A 24,374-nucleotide genomic window follows, 5' to 3' on the forward strand; every position below is an offset into this window, starting at 1 on the left:
TGTAATCTATGACCAAGAAATAATTAATGGGTATTCTGCAAATTCCAAGGTGTTTTACTGAGGACATTTGAGTCCATTTTTAAGACCCTTTAAATTCTAGACCTATATGGCTCATATTATATTATCTAAAAAAATAATTTAATTATTTCGAATAAGAATAAACTTTAAAGGCCAAGCTTGTACACACAAACAAGGAATATGACTTGGGTTCCACATTGCTCTCAATGTATGGACATTTTCAATATAAATAAAAAAAATTTCAAGGGAAATATTTTTTTTTGTTTTGTTCTGGTCTTGTAAATCAAACTAAAGTCATTGCAGACTTGGATAACTATTTTCAATAAAACTAGATTGCTAAATTTACTTACGGTTTAAATTAACTATATATTTGTATTTGACTACAATAGTGGTAGTTGTGGGTGTTAGGAACCCGTATGTCAATAGCTAAAATCTGTGAAGATTTGACACCATCAAGTCATATGCAAAACACACAGTGGAAACTGTCTTCACACTACCATGCTAAAGCTAATATCTACAATCTACCTTATGTTCGCTCTTGAACGTACAGCCAATGTGCACCAAGGAAAACAAATGCTGTTCCTGGATTGGCTGCTTTGCAAACAGCAGCTAATGATCTACAGTAGCATTGCTGCGAGGTATTTTACTTTCTCCGGTTCTATTTTCTTTGGAATATTTTATGCATGTTTTAACTTTCATTAAATATGGCACTTTTGGACCTCTACAATTTTAGTCTCCTTAGTTTTGTTGTATACAATCAACAGTGGTTGACAATGAAAGTAATGTGACTTAAGGATATTGTAAGCTTTTTATAAAAGAGTTTGAAACTACAATGTATTCACTTTTCTGTGACCATCAGCAACAACAACAGACCAAAACTTCAAATATTCCAGTATCCATTCAGTGTGAATAAGGTTGTTCTTGTAGTGAGGCAAAGTGAAGGACGGGGCATTCATAAAACCACCTGCATGGTTTCTGGAGCGGACCCAGGGCTGGATCCCCAGGGGGCACTACAGCCCATGGTGTGCACCCAGGAGTTGGAGCGGTCTAAGCCCTATGGGTGCCAAGGTCAAAGGACACAAGGCAGGCAGGAGGCAAGGAAACAAGCGAGCAGCACGGGGGGGAAGGAGGAGGGAAGGAATAATGACAAGTTAAAGAGGTTCAAAAGTCATGACTGCTGGAAGATGCCAAAGGCCCCCCAAAAAGGTTAACTGTCAGAAAATTAAGATTAAAATCATCACCACAGAGAAGCAAGGCTGAAATATTCTTCATATCCCTTTCACTATGAGCACAAATAAAATGAGGTTTAGTTAAATATTAGCAGAAAGGGGGAGATTTATCAATAAAGGGCTGCATCCATCATATAATGGTTACAAGAAAGCAAGACTGTTAAAAAAGCACATTCAATCATTCACACTGAGTAAAAAAAAAGGTTTAAAGTGGGAAATCTCAAATTATACGAGTCAAAATGCATGAGAACAGATAAATACAATGAAATAAGATACCAAAGAAATCCAATAAAAACATGAATGGAACCATTTGTCATTGCTTCAAAAATATGTCACTGACAATATTTACTAATTAGTGTGAAAGAAAAAGCGCTGTAAGCTTTTTAGATACGTCTGTCAGTGACAGGTTGATGTTACAACAGTTAGAGATAAGATGTTCAATTTTATGTTTGCAGATTAGCTATACAGTTCACATGGTGACAACACCCCAGCTGGGTCATGGTGCACATCGAGGCCTCAGCGTCATGTAGGTTAGGAAGTATAGATCCCTTTCACCTACCTTTTGGGGTCAGGCTACTTCCCTAATCAATGAGTTAGATTGTAAAAATGCTAAGTAATTAACCATAGTATTTAGCAGCAATGTAACATTTTTATTAAGGATTCTTGTCTGAGAAACTTGACATATGAAAGAAAGTTAAAGTCATTTTTGACCCTCTTACCTTGCTTCCGATTATGGAGCGAACTTCATCATCAGGAGAGGTGGGCGTACCAGATATGTCAGGGTTACTGTTGCTCAAGCTACGGGAGCGACTGAGGTTGAGGCTGGCTGGTCGAACAGCTGAGCGAGCCATGGTGGCATAGTGAACCGAACCGCCCAACCCTCCAGGACCTACAACATAGCAGAAAGGGAGACATTGGATGTGACGAGTAGCGTGTGTGAGGAGGTGGAACCACAGCAAACCATAAGGTTGCAAGTCTATAAATTCTAATAAAGCTCAATAGACATTTTTCACGTCAATAATCATACTTTCCATCACTTAAATCTACAAAAAGATTATTACACAAACTACAGTGTTTCAAAGAGCAGTTGTCAACGGCATAGAGATGAATTGTGATAATATAATGAAAGGGGAGTGTCAGAAAGGTTAGGAGTTTCTTAAAGAGACAGAAGCCAAATTCAAGGAGACAGGTACAACTATGATTTAAAATCCAATTTCTTTTAACTGTTTTAGGTATATACAGCAATTTTATAATAAGGTCACACTGATTATGGTATAAAATGGAACCATTTGCTTGGAAAATACATAATTAAACATTTTAAATACAAATACAGACATTTTTCAATGAACATTCATATTTAAACATGAAAGAAAAACAATATTTCAAACAAATCGATCAGGAAGAAAAACAAGTGGGTGGGTGGATGGATTTCTCTCTTTTTTCCAGAGAACTTGATATGCAGCTGGATTTAAAAATGTGTCTTAAAAAAATAGAAAAAAATTATGAAAATTAAAATAGTCTGAGGTGAAGAGATGACAATATTTACGTGAAAAACTGCATATTATAATGTAGAGTAATGGATCATATATACCTGTTAAAGATGAGTTGTTGTCTGTGTTGGGCAGGCAGAAGACAAAATGGATGAGGAAGGAGGGGAAAAGGTCAAAAGGTAAAAAAAAAAAAGAAATGGAAGAGAAATTAAGGCAGACGGGTCTGATAAAAGACGAGCAGTGAGGGTGAGCTGGAAAATTAATCCAGTTAACAAAACAAGATGAAAAAAAGATCAGGAATAAAGAAAGCGTAAAATTAAAAGTGTTGGCAGTAAAATACCTGGTGATGGCGAGTTAGGATCTGTGCTGGGTAAGCGGAAGACGTAGTGGATGTAAGAGGACAGTAGGCTGTTGCGGCCATGCATGTCCTGGCTGGTGTCCAGGTACTTGTGAAGCCGGTTCACTACAGACGCCATTACCTCGAAGGATGCTTGACCTAGATTCACTGAAACACACAAAACATTACAGCTTTCACTGTAAAGCCAAACGCACCGGAACAGAAAGGTGCCACACATTCAATGTGTCCATCTCTTTCAGTTTTCAGTACACAGTTTCCTTTCTCGTCAGTGTAATCCAGAATCATACCGATTTGTCCAGCGATGACTGGCGGTCGAACTACAAGCAGCACCAATTTGTCAAGAAGAAGGTGAAGGAATCGAACCACCGGCTCCAGCTGAGCCGAGTTGAGTGCTGCAATGCTGGATTTTAGCTCTGTCTCAAGGTTGTTTTCCATGATGCGCATATCTCCAATCCTGACCGGAAACACATGCTCATCCAGGGCATGCACCAAGGCAAAAAACTTATCCAGGTACTGGTCCTGGAAAAAGAGGGAGACAAGCCTGAGAAATGTTTTGCTGATGTATTGGTAATAAGTTGAGAAAAAAAGATAATGAAAAAAAGGAAATAACAAATAGATAACTGGAGATGCAACAAAAATTAGGTAATTTATTGACTATTTTTGATTGTCCAGATGGAGTATGAAAATCTGATGTTTTTCTAGTCAGTGAACACACCATTCTTGAAACTCAACCAAATTGTGAAAACAGCGTCCTACTTCCACAGTTGTCACTCTCATAGAGTGGTTAACTTTTAATCTACTATCAAAAAAATTGTGTGATATAATCTTTGGACTGTTTTTCATGAATCATTGTTTCAATTCCACAATAAAGTAGAAATAAAGTATTTTGTTATTTATAGAAGAGAAAATAGGGACAAAAAAATTTAATCGACAAGTCAGAGCTTTATAAACTTTCTGTTAAAAACTTCTCAAATTTCAACTGAAACAATTTAAATACAAGTTGTGCAATAAGTTCCATGTTTTAAAGTTGGCTCGTCGAGTGAAAACTGAAAAACGAACTTTACCACAAGAACATGTGGGAATCTAACAACTCCAATCTCTCCCAAGAGCAGTGATTTATGAGCACATTAGCCGCAGTAAGGCTTCTAAGCCCCACGCTCAAGTCTCCAAACAGCAGCTGATGTGGAGATGGAGTAAACCTCAGTAAATTACTGGCAAGGTAACACTTAGCTATTATTAAAGTAGTATTAGGAAGGAATTATGGAGTTCAGTTGGAAAAACAAGACTTCAATTTCTTTTTAATTCAAAATGATTACCGATCCAAAAGTTATGCCAGGAAACAAAGTAGTTCTTTATTCAGAGGAGTTATTTTGTAATTATTAACAACCTACATCAAAATATAAGCAGATAAAACAATCACATAAGAGGGCGAGAGCTAATCTGAAAAAGTAAAAAACTGTACTAGATTTTCTGAAGCTGCAGCATGAAGTAATTTTACCTGCGTGTGGATAGTTGAAACAGCCGCAAGTTCCACATTAAAGACTCCTCGATGGTTGTCTACCCACTTCATTCCTGGGAGGGGAACCTGAAATATAACAGAGAAAATATTCAGATGGGAAAGAGTGAACGAATGAGATCTGTTCTTTCTATAAGAGAAATAACTGAAGATCAGTCAAAGATACATAACAACACCCCAGCTAAAAATAAACGTGTTGGAAATGACTAGAGATCTGTCTAATTTCTTTTTAAAGCATTTTAATATTCATGCACTTTTAATATGAATTTCTCACTTTTTAAAGATCTACTCATTTTTTCAAAACCCTCTGAAGAAAGAAGATATTAAAGAGGTAAAATGTTAACCTTTAATTAGAGTTGGCCGACATCACATAGATTATGTTCATTTAATGTCACACTCATTGTGAGACCTGTAAACATGCTATTAGGTTTAACAGGACATTACATACAACCTTACTGTGTTTACCATATTTATATGTAATAAATAACACACTATCTTAGCAGGTCTTACATCTGGAGAGAGAACAGAGTAGGACTGTGGTGGCTTCTCAAGAGATACAGGCAGGCAGAAGTGTCCTGTTCTCAGACGGCCATTCTGTAACATTGGGATCCACTGAAGAAGGAAAACACATGGATTTTTTTTCATCAGTAGGTGTAAACTTGCATCCGTTCAAGCATGAAATCCATGTTTTTAAGAGCACTATTGTGATTTCACCTACCGTGTACCCCACAGGGGTCTCCAGTGGCGTGTTCTGCTTCTGCTGGCAGCTGACATGGTAAAACGTGAAGAGAATGTGGTGGTGGTCTGACAGGGAGGCAGGCAACTTGATCTTCACCTCATCATGGAAGTCAGGGGATCTTTAGACATTAAGGACAAATGTTAAAATATCTTTAAAAATTGGTTTATTAGACACTTGCCAACTCACAAAAATATAGTTAGTTGATCATTCATTCATTTTTGACATTTATAGTACTGCAGTACAGAGGAACTTGTTTGTTGCATAAATAAATTGCTAAATTGGCAATATATTGAAAATCAATAGTCATGTTCAATGACACAAAACAAGAGTTAACAGCGTATTGTGTTGTTTGGGTGTAGCAGAAAGAACTTAGCAGGTTTTCCAGGGACCACTCAGATTCAACTCTACTTTACTGGCCCAACCCACAAATGAATTGTCTTAAAAAATTTGTCATTTATTTCTCAATCAATTTTATTTCAAGCCAACAAATAAATCGAGGTCGCAATGTGATGAAAAAGGCCAATTATATAACAAGTCACAATAAACTTCTGCTGAATTTTTTAAGGTCCCAAAGGAAGAAAATCTCTGCAGGCCCAAGCTCAGAACCAACCAAACATTACAACAAGCATTCAGTGTCAACAAATACACTGGAACTGACAAGAAAGGAAATGTTTAAAAGAGGTCAGAGATGGGCTCTTATTTCTCATGGACAAAATTATTTCAATTCAGAAAAAGAAGAAATTTACTGGATTTTTTTATTGCTATTGAAAGTTGCTAGGTAGAACTTAGGTCAAACACAGCCACAATAGAGAAAACTTTTCAGATGTAATAATTCTTATTTAAAAGAACAGTCTATTTCTTTATCTGCTCTTTTTGTTAAGCACTTTTTCAGGCTGTGATGAAGACACTTGGAGCAAATCAATCATGCTACTGCAATCAAAAATAAAAGGTACTGAATCTTTTGAGGTCAACACACTCACCTGTTGTGGTACACAACTGCAGTGTAGGCCTCTTTATAAAAATCTGCACAACTTGACTTCCCAAATATGACCTGAAGGATAAGAAGCAAAGTATTAAATGCAATAGTTTTGCAAAAGGCAAAATTCCCAACTTAACAACACTGTCATAATTAATCAAATGTAACATTCTCTGGAGTGGCTTAACTATTCCTTTTGGCATACCGGCATTGCATTGCTTGGATCCTCTCCATTCATAAATTGCACTTTGACTGTGATGTTGCGAGCAGAGCCCTGTCGGTTGGCAAAGTTAAGACTCTGAGGGTTGACATACAGCAGATTTCTGAAATGAAAGTATTCAGCACATTAGAAAGTAATTTAGACAAGTTTATTAAAGAAAAATGCATTTTGAGTAGGTAAGTTATGCAAAAATGTTGGATATTTGTACTGTATTTGTTTTTTTACAGTAAAATTATCTTAGTTTTATTTTAATTTCTCTATTCAAAAACGTAACCCTAAAGACAAACACAACTCAGTATTTAGTTTGCACTATTAGCAAGGGCCATTTAATTAAAAAAATTGACAAGACTTTGTGCTAGCTTTTACTTTCAAGGCAAAAAAGGCATTCTTAAGGAGTGCTTGACCCATTTACCCAAAATGTAACATCAGAATTCATGAAGTGATTGATTTAAGGTCAAAGGTCACACTATTGCATAAGCCATGCTTTGATTGGCAAATACAGGAGGCTCGGCCAGTCAAAATGTCAATGTACAGTAGATGAATAATCCTCAGGAAAACTATGATTCAGCTACATTTCTACAAAGGAGAAAATGAAATATTTAACCTACTTTTTTCATGTTAGCCTAGAAACTATTGTAATTTTCTTTTTTTTCTGGCTACAAAGAAAAAACAGCATGTGGCAAAATATGTAACAATCAATGGAAGCAAAACTAAAGCTTCAGTTGAGTCACAAAGGCTGATTGTAACAGTGAGGGAGAAGAAGGCGGCCCCACTATAGGAAGTGTAAAATAGCTTGGGGTTTGCTGGTTAACCACAATCACGTAATCAGTCCTGGGGGGGCTCGACCCACAGAGACAACAGCTGGAACCACAACCAAGTAAGGAGTGTGGGAATCTCTGTCTCATACCGATAATTTTACTTATTCTTCTAAAAATTATTTCTCTTATCTGAGCAACAGCCGTGGCTGCTTTGAAGTAGGTTATTGACCTCGAACTGCAGTAGAAATCGACATAATTTTGCTGTGGCAAAGTTAAGCTATCATTGAGCACAAATAGAGGCAAGCATGATTGGTCCATTCATCTCTTCAGATTCAGCTTAAGTTAATAAGTACACAAAGGAAAGTAAACTTTGCTTTGCTAGTACTTTTCAATGAAAAAAACAAACAAAAAACAGTGAACATTTGAATTTGCAATGGAGCACGAGTGTGTGAACGTCTTGTCAGCTCCAGACACGAAGACTCCACTAGACCTACTTAAATTTAACTTCTCAAGTCTTTTGTTATACTAATCTTTATGGTCCAGTGGAAAATCATAAAATAGAACCAGATTTGAGCTGATGAAACAAATTCCTGGCACATTTATCCAGCTTTTGGTCGCTAGAAGAAGGAAAAAAGTTTTTAATCAATTCTTCATTACTGGGAACTAAGGTGATCCAGCCTCAAAATCACAAATAACACAAGACCTGTGTGGGATTTTAAGATGTACTGTCACTGTCAGAGTGCGTTGCAGAAGAGCGTTCCAATAAATTAGTGCGTGCAGATAAACTATTTGCTTTGTTGCATCACTATGCCTGAGATTTAGGAATCCACCACCAGTGTTTACAATATGGGGTATGGAATTGCATCATTCGGCCCATGTCTGCAGACTGAAGCTTTTCTGGAAACAGCTGCTTTCTGCTGAACTTTGCCTCTCAGCACCAAAGTGAATATGAAAAATTCTACCACACAATGATGGTTATTGGTATGGGCAAAACTGCTTTCCACTCAGGGGGTGGCATGAACAATGCTGTATTACTACATAAAAAGCTCTGAAAGAAATTATTTAAAAGATAATTATTTGTGAAACCTTCAATTTATTATCGGAGCCAAAAATTTGCTTTGAACAAAAAATAAGGGGCCTTGCTCACAGTGCCAGCATAAAAGATTTTATCTCCTGCATTTCTAAAAAAAAAAAGTTAGATGCCAGTATAATCACAAGTACTCAATTCAGCAATGTGGCAAAAGATGTTTGGCCATCTCAAGCTTTAATTGACCAAATCAACCAATGAAACCCCTCAAAAAGAGCATAAAATGACACAATTTTCCTTTTACTATTTGCTATTTAAAAGTAGCACACTGCATTGACTGTGGTGGAATTTTTTAATGATAAAACCACTATTCCCTGCAGACATATTCTCTCTAAACAGGGACATCAACACACAGATTCAGCATCCCGAATCTAAGCATCTGTCATTAATTAGCAATGGTTTCGTTGGTCTTCATGCATGTGAGGATACAAGAAGAGTGTGTCAGTGTGTGAGATAAATGAGTACTGGCCATCACTTCTGATTACGGTACATTTTTTCCTCATGCAAGGTTATAAAAACAATAAAAAGTTAAGTTTTCAAGCAACTAGCAGCATATTGAAATACATTTCACATGTCTATTCTAGGTTTTTGCTTAAGTAAATCTATTAAAGTCAAACTGTTTGATAACTGTCATAGATAATGGTACTATAGAAAGCATACTAATAAAATCAAATATCCTGAACCCGAGGGACTTGGTTAACTTAAAGAAATTATTGCCAATTAATTTACAAAAGTTTAAGATCACGTGATAAAAAAACAGAAGGAAGTATGATTTCAAAAGAAAAACTGTGCATACTGCTTTAAAAATAAATGCACAAAACTACAGAAGAATTTGGATAAGTTGAAAAAATGCTCACCTATAAATCAATTCAAAACACTTTCTAAGCTAAGAATGATTAAGTTTTCCACACTTCTGAGAAAATATTGAGGAGAATGACATGTTTTAAACTTAGATTTCTAATTTAATGTATACAAGTATGAAAAAATATTTTAAAATCATTAAGAAAAATACTTTTTATTCTTCTTGCTCCCACTGATGTACAGAAAGTGCTTTAAGGGAATGCTTTTGTTGATAGCTATAAAATACATTCAAACATAAGTTAACTTTTAAATAAAATAAATTAGACCATGAAATTCCAACTTATATATTTTTTCACAAACAAAAATATTAAACTGTGGTGCTTTTTACAAAGGCTATCATGCAGTTCTTACACCCAGTCTGTCATAATTATATTCATTCTTGTGCACAAAACTTCAAAATGAAAAACAGAGCACACAATAAAACCACAAAAAGTGTAGACCCTGTCCACCTTGTGGCGGGGTCTCACTACTTGTTTGTGGTGAGTCTTCTCCCCTCGCCACAAAGTAAAAAAGAGAGAAGCAGCAAAAGAGACAGAGAGAGAGTCTGGCTGGGCTGAATCAGCACCATGCTAAATCAAACCTAGGAGAATTAATTACAAACAGCATTATCAATCTGAGCAAAGTGTGTGCAGGGTTATATGGTTTGAGATTGATTAAACTGACGATCCATCAAAAACAGAGATAGCCATTGTTGGCTTTCTGCTGATCAGCTAAAGTGCCGCACCACAGATGGAGAGTAGGGTAGGGGAGAGGGGATTGGGGTTAAATGGTTAGTAGAGAAGGGGTGGGGGGCACATGTCATTTGCACACTACTGTGATTTGTTTGTTTGGGAGAGGGAGGGTTCGAGGGGGATTTGGGAGGAGGTGGGAGACAAAGCTAAAAACATTGTAGGGTTTAATGATCAGCTAATCCCCCCGCCTCTCTGTGGGTATATAACGCAGCACCGCCTGCTGCTCTCCAATCATTTTAACAGTAAAGGAGACTTGGTGGTAAGCACCAGGAGGAAGAAAAGAGTTAAAAAGTAGTGAAACCAACAGCTTTCACATTTCAGGATCCGACGAGGAAAATCACAATGAAGCTACTTTGCCTGTTTCTGCTGTTAGCTGGTTCGACTGCTGCGCTCCATCTGGACACCTCACCCAGAAGGGAGCACCCCACCCTGCCCTCAGAGGTTCTCACCACAGAGGCGACTCCAACTGAAGCAAAATCCCGCTTCGCCATGCTGGATGATGTCCGCCTCCTGGCCAACGGGCTCCTCCAACTCGGCCAGAGTTTGCGAGAGTTTGTCCACAAGACCAAAGCCCAAATCAATGACATCTTCCAAAAGCTTAACATTTTCGACCGCTCCTTTTACCAGCTCTCGGTGGTCACATCCGAAATCAAAGAGGAAGAGGAGGAACTCAAGAAGACCACTAATATCTTGAAGGCCAACAATGAGGAGATCAGAAACCTATCCATGGAAATTAACACCAAGATCAACACCATCCTGCAGGAGCGCACGCAGCTGCAGAGTAAGGTGGGAAGCCTGGAGGAAAGGCTGAAGGGATTGTCAGAGAGTATGATCCCCACAGACCAGCTCAGTGAAATCACAACCCTTAAGGTGAGGAGATAACAGATTAAAAACTTCATAAAATGCTAAATTAAATGCCTTTCTCCACAACTGGTTTAACTGAAATACATGTTGTGATACTAATACGGATGTTCCGTAAAACTTTACTGCTGAATGTTCAAAAGTAGAAAGTTGGTAAGGATTATGTATGAAGACATAACAGTAACAGTACACTATTCATAATGAAACTATTTTAGCATTGCTGTTTCACATTTCTCATACTTTTCCTCAACGTATATCAGAATATCTGGCTTTTTTGTTCAACAGTTGAACAGTAAGGATTTTTTTTTAAATAACACATTAGAATTGTATTAATAATAATGTGAAAATTATGCATGAATTAAATATTTTCTAGGAAGTAATTGAAGCACAAGAGAAAACAATCACCAGCCTTCTAAAAGCAGTGAAGGAGCAGCATGATCAGCTGGACCACCAAAAAAGCAAGATTAAAAATCTGGAGGAAAAGGTAGATATGGAATATAAAGCAACCTACACATACATTGCACCTTGAAAAACATGATGTAGACAAATTCTTTCAAGATGGAAAATACTTGTGTTTTTTTTCTGCAGCTTAGCTTCAATAGCTTCCAGCAAACTAATGATAAAGCAATGGATTCAGACCTTTCAGCCACTGATATGTTTGAATATCTGCAAATAAACGGCACTGGAACAGAAATACGTGGTAACAGTCTAAAATGTGTCATTAGATTAAAATATTGCTTAATTTTAGAACAATTGGTTATAATCTGTATTCACTTGTGAATATGTTGCAGACCTTCCTGTAGACTGCAGTGAGTTATTTACCAGAGGAGAAACAAAGAGTGGAGTTTATGCTGTCAAACCAAACCAATCTGAGCCATTTTATGCTTACTGTGAAATGAGTTCAGGTAAGTAAAACAGAAAACTTATTTTTAACTTTTACAGAAGTCTTAATATGTTATGAATTAATATGGAACTGTACATTTCTGTTTTTCTTCTATAGATCAGGGTTTTACTGTCATTCAGCAAAGAGTTGATAGTACAGTGGATTTTGACCAAACATGGGATATGTATCAAAAAGGCTTTGGAAACCTAGAGAGTGAGTACACTTGTAGAATCTGAGCAATTTGCCAGTTCTGCAACTTTCCTTGTCACAATTAAGACCGCTGCATTTAAAAGTGTTTTTCATTTCAGAGAAGTTTCTTTCACATATAAGCAGTTTGAAATGGATCAAGTTGTTGACTGCTTTCCCACAGAGGACTTCTGGCTGGGTCTAAAGAAAATACACACCATCAGCCGACTGGGAAGTTACATCCTGCGAATTGACGTGGAAGACTGGAAAGAGGAAAAGCATTGGGCTGAGTATAGCTTTTCATTGGAAGGTCCCTCCGAGGACTACACCCTTCACGTCAGCCACTTTGCAGGGGATCTACCTGACGCAATGACCAACCTGACTGGATCGAGATTCTCCACAAAAGACAAGAACAACGACAGCGGCTGCAGCTCTGACTGTACTACACGCAACTGCACAGGTGCTGTATCTCTCATGGCAGAAATGGTAGAAATTAGTTGCAGAGTTTGTGTTGATACAACTGTTGTTTCATGCATTTGCAGGAGGTTGGTGGCAGAGTGCGTGCAGTGAAATTAACCTAAATGGAAAGTATTTCTCTTTGAGAACAAAAGGACGGTCTGTGAGGAGGAAGGGCATTCAATGGCGGCCAGGCACAGGGCATTCATATTCCCTCAAGATGAGCAAAATCAGCTTACGTGCTTTAACAGATAGCGGAAACTAACCTTACAACCCTCAAATGTTCATATACTATTGCTATTCTGTGTTTCCATAGAAAGGAAAGCAAAATTGAGTTTGCCTTCTAACTTTTTGTTGGGTGAAATATGTCATAAATTGGACTTACAGATGTGATGTAATGGTTCAATAATGGCATGTAGGTTGTTAACCTATTGGATCTGATGCACCAAGGACACTAAAACAGTTATTACACAACATCTGCAATCACCTATTGATCCACATCGCAGCCAGATTCTGTTCCAGATACAAGTGGACTTGCATGGGTAGAAAACTTCTCAATGAATTTAAATCATAAATTGTGCAATCAGATCAACCTAAATACATTTCAGCTTCTAGGCCAAGTATACTATTAGAAGTGTATCTTATCTTTATGAAGTGAAACATGTTGTTCTGAAGTAACAGGCAGAATAGCCATTGTCTTATTACATAATGCATACACATTGTAATATATAAGCTTCAATAGGAATTGTATTTGCTATAACTATAATGTGCAGGCTGCTTTTGTTTTACTCATCTGTAGATATTCTAGATTTTTTTTATTGTTTTGTACCACCCCATACTCTGATTTCACCCTCTCAGGTTTATAGGTAAGGTAAAGTTTTATCAGCAAACTATTGGTCATTCAAACTTTGGCAGTGCACTGATTACCTTTTGTCATTGTCAGGTCAGTTTTGTATTTTTATTCTGTATAGTATTTAAAATATGTTCATGCGAAAATGATTAATGCTGGCATTGTTAGCTAATATTGTGTTTGAGTTTCCACTGTCATATTGGGTCATATTGACTTGTATCATTAGTGCAGCACAAATTTCTGTTTTGTAAATGTGTGTCATACTTGGTATCTTCCTGGAAAAATGTTTATATGCTATCCAATCCTACTGTATTTATGAAAAACATAAATAAATAAATAAATAAGAGCGTCAACATGTGTTTCTATATTTGATTAATCTTATTAAAACACTTTAAGGAAATGAAAAATTTTGAAATTCAGATACTACTATACTAATAAGACATTCCAATTTTTATTTTTTGGTCCTTATGAGAGGCATGGAGCCGCAACCTTAATTGGCTTCTTTGTATCTTCCACAAAGGCTCATAAGAACTTTGATCAAAATGATAAAGAAATACTGTTTTTAATAGAGAGAATGTTTTTTTAACTGGAATAACTGCACTATATTTTCACTAAAGAATAGGTTGCTATTGTTATTATTTTTCAAACAAATATTATATAGCATGTCATAGAAGAAGATATGTCTGTCCTCTCTCTAGCAAAAATACTTATGTGCTTTTCCTTCTTTAACTAAAAAGCGTATTTCTTTTTTCAGAACATCATATAACATATGGGGCTCTTCTTTTGTTTTGTTTTGCTGGACCTAGGGCAAAATTGGCTCTTGAGATTGTAAAGCTTGTAGAGCCCTTGTCAAATCATTTTTTATTAATGCCAATCTTTTGGTTTTATTATAATATGGTGGAATTTTATGCTGTATGATTTGAAGATACTTTTAAAACATACTAATATCAAAAGTTTCATCCCCTCTTTCCCTCCTCCCTGAGAAACAAAAAAATTATTTCAATCATAGAATGTGATTAATCAGTCTCTACTGGATAAAGATCGTTTTACATGCAAACCAGCAAGTCTGGCAAAAGTGGGGCCCTGTGGGCTGCTGTCTGGTAACACTTAGTTTTCTAAGTCACCTTGACACAAATAGCCCTTATTCAGGTGGACAACATCCACTGTGTACACAGATCGAATCTGCCTGTGCATGCAGGTGCTGTCAGTGTGTGGAGAGTTCTGGCAACCATGACCTTCACAAAACAACAGGAATGAGATAAACAATTACAATCACAGCAGTGAACTGACCCAATTAATCAAGTCATTTTCAAAATAAAGTAAATGGATGAGAAGAGATTTAACTGGCCTCCTGAAAATGATGAGACAGACATAATTAAAGAAAACACTTAAAGTAAAAAGTATTTTTTGTGTACCTGTACGTGGTGTTTGGCACATAGACGTCCCTAGCAGGAAATTCCAGGATCTCTCTGGTGGGGCGCACTCTGCTGTCTGGGTAAGGTTTAACCTGGGTCAGGTCAGGAGTCAGGCAATAATGGGGGTTCTCTGGAGCTGGAGAGATGTCCAACTTTAACTGGGCTATGGTGACAAAAGGTGGGGGGAAAAAAATATTTAAATTGAACAATATTGTTCTGTTTTTCCAATGTCCTAAAAGTGATACATAAAAGAGCTGTCAGAACCTGTTATGGGCCTGAGCCTTCTCAGGACTGAGGAAGGTCTCCTCATATCAGCCAGAAACTTAAACAAATCTTCATCACTGAGCCTGTCCCCTTCCTATCATCAAGTATGAAAGAAAACAAATTAATTAAAAAGAAAAACACCATAATAAAACATAATTGGTTTACAATAAACTTGTACCTGTTTAAAGAAGTTAGTAATGGTAAGTGTTGCAGGCCTAAATCCTGTCAGACTACATGATTCATCTCCGCTGGTGGTCCTCTCCAGGGAACGCCTTCCCATGATGCTCGAGTTCCTCCGTTCTGACCATGAGCCTTTTCTCTCTATAAACATTAATGAAAAACAAAATTTTGAATAAAAAACTTTTAAACTTAGCTATTTTTAAAAAAAGTTTTTATTGGCCTTTATTTGACAGTGAATTAACAGGAAAGTGGGTCATGAGAAAAGGGGGTTGTGGTTAACCCCTGCGCCACCAAAGAACCCCAAACTTAGCTATTTCTAATCTGCCCAGCAACTAAGGCAGCTAAAAGAAAACATTGTAGGACCAAAGGCTGAACAAACAACTCAAAGTAACACTCCAGGGATCAATTTAGCAACATGTTTTTGTTGGATGTTTATTTTCTCTGACTTTTCTAACTATCTGTAGTCAGAAAGTTTTTTTTTAGATAAGGATTTTCAAGGGTTGGAATGCATTGACAAAAGGCTTATGCATGGTTGCCAGTGCTTCTGACACTCCCTGTACCCAGTTAAATGCAAACCTGTAAACATTTTGTAGAATTGCAAATCTATAGTTTTCATTTCAATGTTTGCTTGAGTTATATAGCTAATTCAGACCTGATAGGCTCATCTCTAATTCAGTATCTCTCTCCAGGCTGCCGGCGCTGTTGACAATGTTCATCAGGTGGATGGCAGTCCATGCGAAAGGCATCCTGTAGCGACCCAGACGCTGACAGAATTGCTCTGATTGACTTCGGAGCTTCTCCAGCTTCTCCTTGTTCTATAAAAAATTTATTAAATTAAGCATACTAGCAACTTACTAATAAAAGAACCATATCACAGATTATGGTCTATCCCTGAAGCACTGCGGTGCTCCTATTAGTTAATTTAAATGCTGATACTGCTGATACTGTATATTTTTGATCAAACAAATGTCAAAACAAGCCATGAAAAAAGAAATTCACATTATGTCTTAAGTTCAGCTATAAATTTCTGTATTTATTAATCAATCTAATTCCCACTGAACGTACCTTGGCTGCATCTGATTCCTTGAAGACCATGTAAGGCTCTGCACATTCTCCAATATCACCTTGCTGTAGTACCTTTTCTAGCTGTTGACAAAAGAAAAAAAAACATGTTAATATGTAGATGTCATGTGTTGTTTTTTTTTTTGTTTTGTTTATGGTTTTTTTTCTTTCGGAAAAGGCTCCATCAACACAAATCCGTACAAATATTCCCTTAAACATACCAAACCTATAGCGGACAACATAGTCCAAAGCTAAAATCTAGATCAGCCAATCAGAATCCTTCAGAACAACAAACACCACTTCCTGTTACAAATTAAACATGGGGCCAGGAGATTTGTTTGTGTGGACAGAAAAAAAGCTCATAAATAAACTATAAACTATAAACTATGTTGATTGAGAATCGTGCCAAAGCAAGTATGGATATACTGGTGCATTCTCTGCTACAGACTGTAATGTGTGCAAACCAAAAACTAAGTTTTATTTTTATGTGAACACAAAAACTATTTATAAAATCTCCCCTGATAAATAATAACATATAGCAATGTCAAACTGAGTTTTTGTGTGGATGAAAGGCCAAAACGCATAAAAATGTATGTTTCGCCAGACATCCCAGAAAAACTTGTTTGTTATGAACTACTAAAGCATGAAAAGAAATTTAAATAATTTCCTTTTATTATTAGTGACTACAGAGACGATCTAGTTACGGTAGTTGTCATTGTTGTATTTCAAATATATTGCTTACTCCATCTCTGTTACAATCAACATAGAGTATTACCCCTAACATTTTTAATTCCTAAGAATTAAAAGTCGTTAAGAATTTTTTAATTCATCCCTGATGCAAAGCAAATCATAGCACAGCTGCTTCACCTTGATGACCAGGAAGATATCCTGAGAAGGATAGGTGATGGAGAAAATGGCAGAGCGTGCCAGAGTGGAGATGGCTGCCGTCTGGATGTGCGGACGCAACATTCCTTTCATCTGCTCCGAATTTAAGTCGAAGAAAAAGTTTTCAGATATCTAAAGGAAATAGAAAATAAGTTAAAATGTGATTATTTATACAAAAAAATGCATCCGTATGACAACAAATACACTACAATTATAATAAAATATTATTTTTTTTAGCCAATGGCTTGGTAACTGCAACTTGATTTCTTGCACACAGTTGCTGACAAACATGGTAGTTTCAAAGAAAAATGAACCCCTGGTGAATCAATAGAGCCCAGAAGCGAGGCAATATATATGAGAGAGCTACATCTCAAGGCCACTGCTACCCTCTAGTGTTTGTTACTGTAACATAATTCCAGTGTGTGATTTAACCACTGTAGATTCTTGAAACCTTAACAGAACACAGCATAAAATTTTACAGTCCACTCATCAGATTTCCTTTATCCTCTCAACAATTTTAATGGTTTGCAGAAGTGACCACACAACTCAGGGCCAGGAAAGGAACTGAGAAAAGCATAACAGCTTACCTTTCTCTTTTCCTTGACATCATATAAGGCCAAACTAGCAAATATGGGTTCAATTTCGATCTCAAACCTTCAAAAGGGGGGAATGAAAACAAGTGAGTCAGCAAAAAGGAGCAGTTAAATATAACTAGAGAGCTTTTCTTTTTTCCTGAAAAAGTCTCTCCACCACTTACTTCAAGGACAAGCATTTGACGAGTAGCCTTTGGCCAAAGTGCTCTTTAGGCACTTCAGGCACACAATGGCGCTCAATGGGCTCCTCCTGTACATGCACATGGAAAGCACAGATGAACACCAGAAAATATCCTAGTAATCAGTCATTAAAACAAAAATAAAAGTCCTATTTGGTTTGAGTGATGCACAAAATTAAAACATCTTGTCTATGAGAGACAAGATGTAAATTTGAGAATCAAAATGTTACCTCATCGAGAGCGGGATGTAAAGCGAAGAGTTCGCGATGGCGGCTGTTCTTGCGCTGGTCTTCATTGTGCCGGTCAATCTCCTCGTTGGGAGCACGGTCAAGGAGGTGAGGAAGAAGAGCGTCTGGGAGGGAATTCTTCAAGTCAAAGATGCTGCAGGCCCAGCTGCCGCGCGGAGTGTCATCTATAGACATTGATCGCCTCTTCAGATCATCCTAAAAAAATACAGTCAAAACCATAACTGCAGTCCACTTCCTAGTTTTGGAGCAGTCTCATATGCATTTGATCCACACTGCAGTTCACTTCAACTTAACCAAGACGTGGGTTTGTAGGCAGACCACAGTTTGTTTTTCGGTCTGAATCAGAGTTCATTTGCACATTCACGCCTACCTAAACAAACAGCTCTTTCTAGGCACATGAACTACAGTGTGATTAATGTGTGTAGTTGGGGGTGGTCTGAATGCATCCCAAGAGCAAAGATCACATTTAGGAAACACTTTCAATAAAACTTTAAGAAAAATAGCAAGAGGAAGTTGCTCTTGTTCACACGAGCTGTGAATCACTGCATCTTGCCTATATGGAGAGCCAATAAAGAGCTACAGGGTGGCTGGAAGCTGGTACCTGGTCATCCTGATAGCTGCTGCTGTCTGGCATCTCATCGGCTTCAAACACTTGCTTAGGTAAACCTTTCTGACGCTCTTTTTGCTTGTCCAGAGTGTTGGGGTTAAAACCTGTGCCAAGTTTATGATATCTGAAAGAGGAAGCAGCTGTTAACATACATGGTTAATCACCCAATATGGGAATGAAATGGTGCAAAAGTCAATAAGGAAAACCTTACTTTCTGTTAACAATGGCCCAGTCTTCTGTGTATGATCTGACACAATCTCTGACATGAGTGTCAGTGTCCCTGCAAACCGATCAGACAAGGATTATTTTAATATCAGAGTGTATAACTACAAACAAATACACAAAAGACAAAACCTTTTCGACTAATTTCCAAGTTTTGTGTAACACCACATAAAATATTGAGATGTAAGGGTAGAATAGCTACAGATAAAAATGATGCAGTATTTACCATAGAGCTTCTCAATATACCAATCTTACATTAATTTGTTTGTTATAAACTTTAAGTAAAAAAGTATAAACTGAAAGTAAAAACAAAGTTGTTTTTACTTTCAGAAAAACCTATAATGAAGTTATATGATTTCAACTCAATACTATGTTTTATCAGTTAACTATTAATCGTATTCAAACTGTAAAAATATCAGGAAAAAGCAATAATTTAGAACAACAATCAAAAGTTGAACTTCTCACATAATTGTTACTTCTGTTCATGGTGCTAAAAAAACAATATCAGCAGACCATGTCAATTCAGTCCCACTGAATGAGGGATATTTTTGAACAAATATCTAATATATCTACCTTAGGTGATTTTCAGTTGTTTTCTGGATCATGTCCACCCTCAATAAAATGAATACTGATTGCAAATTTGGTGCTTTATACTCAAATGTGTTGCTATATAGCTTTTATTTACCCTTCTTCAGGGACAGCTGGTACAACGGTGCGACATTCCCTGGGTGTGTAGGTGACCTCGATGTCATCAGGGGGAAACTCAATCAGATCTCTGAGGGGACCGGACTCAACAATGGGGGGATGTGTGATGAGATACTCCTCAAAGTCCACTGGTTCCACTGCTTCTGTGAGTGGAACCTGGGGGCCAGAGACGAGAAAAATTTAGGGAAAAAAAGTGAAAGGAAGAATTATTTCACTTGTTGTTTATCAGCATATATAGAGTGAAGGAACAACAAAATCAAAGTATGGAATTATTATTTTGTTACTGTTACTTTTAGAGCACTTCTAGCTTTTGGATCAGCTCCATTTCTAGCAGAATGGCACTATGACACTAGTACAATATGCTCCAGCCATTTTCCAGATAGTTGGAAAACTATCTATTTTTATCTATCTATTCATGATGAACATGTAGATGAACATGTAGACTTCAGTTGTAGTAACACAGGAATAGGAATCGAACCTGGGACAGCTGTGTAAAGGACTGCAGCTGACCACCAGGTGCCCCAGCACTACACTTTTATCATGCAAGCTGTCAGAGCCTCGGCAAGGCAGCAATAAAATTACTACAGTAGCAATAATATCAAAGTCAGTCAACTGTCACTCCTTATCATACTAAATAGTGAAAGCGAAAGTCAACTCTTTCACATAATCACAACATTAGCCGAAGTGTATCACCTACACTAAATTACAATCTACTTTTTATGTAGCAAAGCAAGCAGCTGAAAGCAGCTGGGTGGATATAGCTTTACATCACTCACTGTGTTGCTAGATGTTGTTCCAACGTTGAGGTTTTTGAAGAGCTGCGGGGAGCCCCCATACTGCCCAGCTATCTGCTTCCTGACCTCTGCTGCCACAGTCCTGCAGAGAAGAACAGAGAAAAGATGGACATCAAAAAAAGAGTGCTTACAATTTGTGAACTATGATTATCATATCAACAAAGCACTTGAATACTCTTGTACCTTATTCATTTTATTGTTTTTATCACTTGAGACACTTGAGAATAAAAAAGATTTTAATAACTTTGGAGCTGTGTTTATTTTTAAACAAATCTGTGTACAATTTTTACTTGGATGTACCTAAAAGCACAGTTTTAAGGATATTATTATTTTGGAATGTGTGAATGCTGCAGGGTGATGGACTTTCACTTTCACTGTTTTTCTTCAGTACCAATGTGGTTCATGATCAGGTTTTCTCAATCAGTCAACCATACTAAGCATTAGCAACCATACTAAGTATTAGCATTAGCATTAGCTGTTGTTGTCAGCTGTACTTGCATTAGCAAGTCACTGACTAATGTTATGTATTATGTTTATTATGTTTATGTTTAACAGAAAACTATTTTTACCACCCCATGAAACATATCTGTGCTTCATTATATGCTATGAAAGGGTGAAAGAGAATAAGTTTTTTTTTTTTTTTAAAGATGCTGAAGTAGAGGCCTTTAGTGACAGTAATCAGACAGGAGATGGAAAGATGTTGAACAAGGAAGACATGCAGGCTTCAAGTTTGAGAAGCAAACTCCAGATAGATCAATCAAGGACTAATAGAACATTGCACTACAGGAAGACTGAACAGAGCACAGCAAAGTGGCTGTGCTCTTTGTTGTTCTTTTATCTTTTAACTCTTTTATAGAACATAATACTTCTGAAAATATCTGTAGTTCACATAAGGAGTCTATATTCTCCTTTGTTCCAAAATATGATTTATGGCTACTCTGCTGTAATTGATCAAAGCTGTACAAAAGGCCAAGACGGGAAATTGAAAACAAATCCCAATTAGTGCATATCTAATATTGATCAGTTTTATAGAACTTTATTTCATTTTGATGTGAATGTATAAATCAATAAAAATCAGCTGTGTGTGCCATATATTTAAATTAAATTATTTACATTTATTGGGACAAAATCAATTTCTTTACATTATCGGGTTAAAAATCTAATTAGTTTGTTATTATAATGTAATCAAACTCAAACTACTAGAGTTCCTAAATGCCTGGGTTAGTTAACTGTCTCAAGCAAAGCTGAAAGCAGTTGGCTATTATATTACAGATTGGTAAAGCAAGTTAAGCCTTGCATTTCAGCCCCATTTATTAGAGGGTTTTGTCTGCTGTCTGGTTTTTCAGCACAACACTTCCAACTAAATGACATGGTAAACAGCTTGGTGATTCACACAACATTCTGGCTACTCAACAGCTTTATCCTCAAAGCAATATACAGTAGGTCAGGGAGCTACTATAAACTCCGTTTTATTTGTAGGAGACAACCTAATTATATCTATCCCATCATTGATAGAATATAAACAACCAAGTGGCATGAGAGAGGTTGGCAACACTGCCAAACAGAAGTCAAAATCCAACCTGCCGGTCTGACGTGAGTATGATAAAGTTCGGGAGCTGAGATCCAGTGGCCTCTGCAGTGAAGCGTTGTCACGGCTGCAGATAAGCAGAAGTGACAAACACATTCCATAGTCCTCCCATGAGCCTTAAACATTTGGCACAGCGCAAGCACACAGAAGACTAACTTTGTTCAGTAAACACTAGCTTTGTGGCCACAACTTCTGGACATTATGAAAACCTAGAAATAACACATGAACTCATGGTAAACAAGGGTCACAATACAAGTTTAAGCGGATGATACGTGTTTAAGGAAATGCATTCAGTTTGCTTTTAGTGTCACACAATCAAAACTTTCACAAGCATCAACATGCCGTAGACAGACGTTTTTGTTATTCAATAAGATGAATAAGATCAACCACTTATACAGCCTTCACTTTGTTTTCTAAATGAAAGTAAAGTAAACAAAAGTTTGAGTTGTATTTCTGTATTTTTGAGCATTTGCGATCACAAAAGACAAGAAACTCAAAAGCAAAAAAAAACATGTTAAGACTCAGTTGGTAGATCTTAAATAGTGTAGTGTTGTCACGCAAAAAACATTTTTATCTCCTTATCTAGTACAATTGAAAGTATTCAGACTCATTGACAATTTGTTATGTTAAAACCACAAACGTCAACATATTTTTGGGAATTTTATGTGACAAGTAAAGTGCCACATAAATATGAACTTAAAGTTAACGATAGATTATTTTCTCATGTTTTTATACACATAAAGACCTGAAAAGTGAAGCAAGCAGAAAGATCAAGGAACACAGCTAAAACTCACTAAAACATAACAAACAAATATCCCAAACTTCATCAATCCACCATTCAGAAATAAACATACTGAACAACTGCTGACTTGCCAAGACATGATTTTGTTTTTACCTAATGAAAGGAGTTTATTTGACTAAACATCTTGTGATTATGCTTAGAAGCCCTCTGCGTCCTTTGTTAATGTTTGAGGTCAAGCAAATGAACAGTTAATTACAAAATGAAGAAAAGATTTATATTATTTTTAATTATTAAGTATGACTATAACATGACAACATTTTACACTGGTTGCAGTTCAGAATTAAAATTCTGATATTAGATCTAGTAATTTTTAACTCACAGTTGTGGTAATTGTGTTACAATTAACCTGTTAATTACTGTAAAGTACACTATACAATACTTGATTCCATTAACTACATTTTGATTTTATTAGAAGATTTATCTTGACAACAACGTCAATGCCAAATGTACACAATGATACAAAAGACAATTTATTTGATTCCTCTTTTTTTAAAAGAACATAAAGAGATGGCAGTTAGAATGTTATTCTTCCCCATAATTTTCAGATTTCCTCATTCTTCGTCAGATCTTATCACACAGAATGCATAAACAGCAAACAAGTGGGTGTTTTCCTCTAACAAACGCATAGTGACTTGTCTGTCTGTGCATCTTGTCTGTCTGTGCATCAAGTCATCAGAAAAAAAAAAGATGAAATGCGTCCATTTGGACTGCTGAAGTGTAAAATAGAAGGAATGGTGGCATTTGACAGCTTGCACAAAGCCCCTTTGTTAAGGAGATTACATTGATCTGTCTGAGGAGCCGAGAGCAGATTATCACAGCGTTTGGCTGCTTTTGGGAAAGGCATTTGGTTCTAATCAAAGTTACACGTTTGTGATCTGCAGACATCTTAAACACATAGCGGCACAAAGTTCTACGAGCGTCAGCAGCGGTTACAGTAGCTTCCCATCGTTAGCTACTGTAGACGAGACAGCTAACAAGCCAGAATTAACGGTTTTCCTTTCATGATAGTTCAGCCTTTTTCGGGATTGGACAGCTATCAGAAATATTTTTTTCATGCCAAAATATATCCGTATACACATTCCCATCAACCATTTGTTTGCATTTGATGTAGTTTGAAAGTAGTAGCTAGCAGTGCAGCTGTCTGTCTGGGTGGGTCTGAGCATCTTCAGCCGCTACAGCTAACGAGAGGTTAGCTAGGAGGAGCCAGGCTTACTGGGCCTCCTTTAGCAGGGTTTCCCCGCAGCGGTGGACTGAGGGAGACCCACATCAAAGCAAAAAGAAAAGGGCGTTCAGAAGTGTTCATTTACAGCGCTCATTTCGGAGTCTCCGGTCTTTACCTGCTGATTTTTTGGGCAAATGCGCGGCGTTCAGCCATGGCAGTGGCCGCTGATGTGCTTTCAGAAAATTCCCAGGCAGGCACTCTGCTCTTCACTCAGAAAAAACACGGCCACAGGGACAACGGGAGAATGGAATCATTACCGTAAAGGCTGGAGTAGTACGCCACAGAACACACCCAAGAATGACCTTTCCTACTTCTCTATTTGACTGTAAATATCACAATTTCAACTACAATTACGACTGTTACTTAAAATTATTCCTGAGGGAAATTTT

The 24,374-nt window shown here is 37.0% G+C and overlaps 2 protein-coding genes across 20 annotated transcripts in view; one reads left to right on the forward strand and one right to left on the reverse strand.

The window, feature by feature from the left end:
• dock7 (dedicator of cytokinesis 7) overlaps positions 1 to 24,200 on the reverse strand; it is a 46,482-nt gene extending 22,282 nt beyond the window's left edge. For 7 of the 19 annotated variants that reach the window (XM_055053511.1, XM_055053497.1, XM_055053489.1 and 4 more), the window contains exons 1-24: positions 24,101 to 24,200; positions 20,356 to 20,455; positions 19,560 to 19,735; positions 18,864 to 18,932; positions 18,647 to 18,776; positions 18,028 to 18,240; positions 17,783 to 17,868; positions 17,613 to 17,679; positions 17,008 to 17,157; positions 16,144 to 16,224; positions 15,731 to 15,893; positions 15,077 to 15,219; positions 14,899 to 14,992; positions 14,635 to 14,797; positions 6,532 to 6,649; positions 6,331 to 6,401; positions 5,330 to 5,468; positions 5,122 to 5,223; positions 4,594 to 4,680; positions 3,383 to 3,614; positions 3,078 to 3,242; positions 2,839 to 2,859; positions 1,967 to 2,136; positions 983 to 1,072 (exon numbers count right to left, since the gene is read on the reverse strand). In XM_055053511.1, coding sequence (XP_054909486.1) covers positions 983 to 1,072; positions 1,967 to 2,136; positions 2,839 to 2,859; positions 3,078 to 3,242; positions 3,383 to 3,614; positions 4,594 to 4,680; positions 5,122 to 5,223; positions 5,330 to 5,468; positions 6,331 to 6,401; positions 6,532 to 6,649; positions 14,635 to 14,797; positions 14,899 to 14,992; positions 15,077 to 15,219; positions 15,731 to 15,893; positions 16,144 to 16,224; positions 17,008 to 17,157; positions 17,613 to 17,679; positions 17,783 to 17,868; positions 18,028 to 18,240; positions 18,647 to 18,776; positions 18,864 to 18,932; positions 19,560 to 19,735; positions 20,356 to 20,455; positions 24,101 to 24,138 — 2,868 coding nt within the window. In that variant the 5' untranslated portion in view covers positions 24,139 to 24,200. The remainder of the gene's footprint in view (positions 1 to 982; positions 1,073 to 1,966; positions 2,137 to 2,838; positions 2,860 to 3,077; positions 3,243 to 3,382; positions 3,615 to 4,593; positions 4,681 to 5,121; positions 5,224 to 5,329; positions 5,469 to 6,330; positions 6,402 to 6,531; positions 6,650 to 14,634; positions 14,798 to 14,898; positions 14,993 to 15,076; positions 15,220 to 15,730; positions 15,894 to 16,143; positions 16,225 to 17,007; positions 17,158 to 17,612; positions 17,680 to 17,782; positions 17,869 to 18,027; positions 18,241 to 18,646; positions 18,777 to 18,863; positions 18,933 to 19,559; positions 19,736 to 20,355; positions 20,456 to 24,100) is intronic. The other 12 variants (XM_055053534.1, XM_055053527.1, XM_055053519.1 and 9 more) reach the window with 3 other exon arrangements.
• angptl3 (angiopoietin-like 3) lies at positions 10,235 to 13,572 on the forward strand. Its single transcript, XM_055053671.1, has 7 exons — positions 10,235 to 10,853; positions 11,218 to 11,328; positions 11,433 to 11,544; positions 11,636 to 11,749; positions 11,845 to 11,940; positions 12,098 to 12,373; positions 12,456 to 13,572. The coding sequence occupies exons 1-7, from the start codon at positions 10,326 to 10,328 to the stop codon at positions 12,632 to 12,634; spliced, it is 1,416 nt and encodes a 471-aa protein (XP_054909646.1). The 5' UTR covers positions 10,235 to 10,325; the 3' UTR covers positions 12,635 to 13,572.
• Positions 24,201 to 24,374: the final 174 nt, after the last annotated feature.

Source organism: Poeciliopsis prolifica, unplaced genomic scaffold (genome assembly GCF_027474105.1).
Source record: "Poeciliopsis prolifica strain line A6 unplaced genomic scaffold, Auburn_PproV2 SCAFFOLD002, whole genome shotgun sequence".
NCBI classification, from domain to species: Eukaryota; Metazoa; Chordata; class Actinopteri; order Cyprinodontiformes; family Poeciliidae; genus Poeciliopsis; species Poeciliopsis prolifica.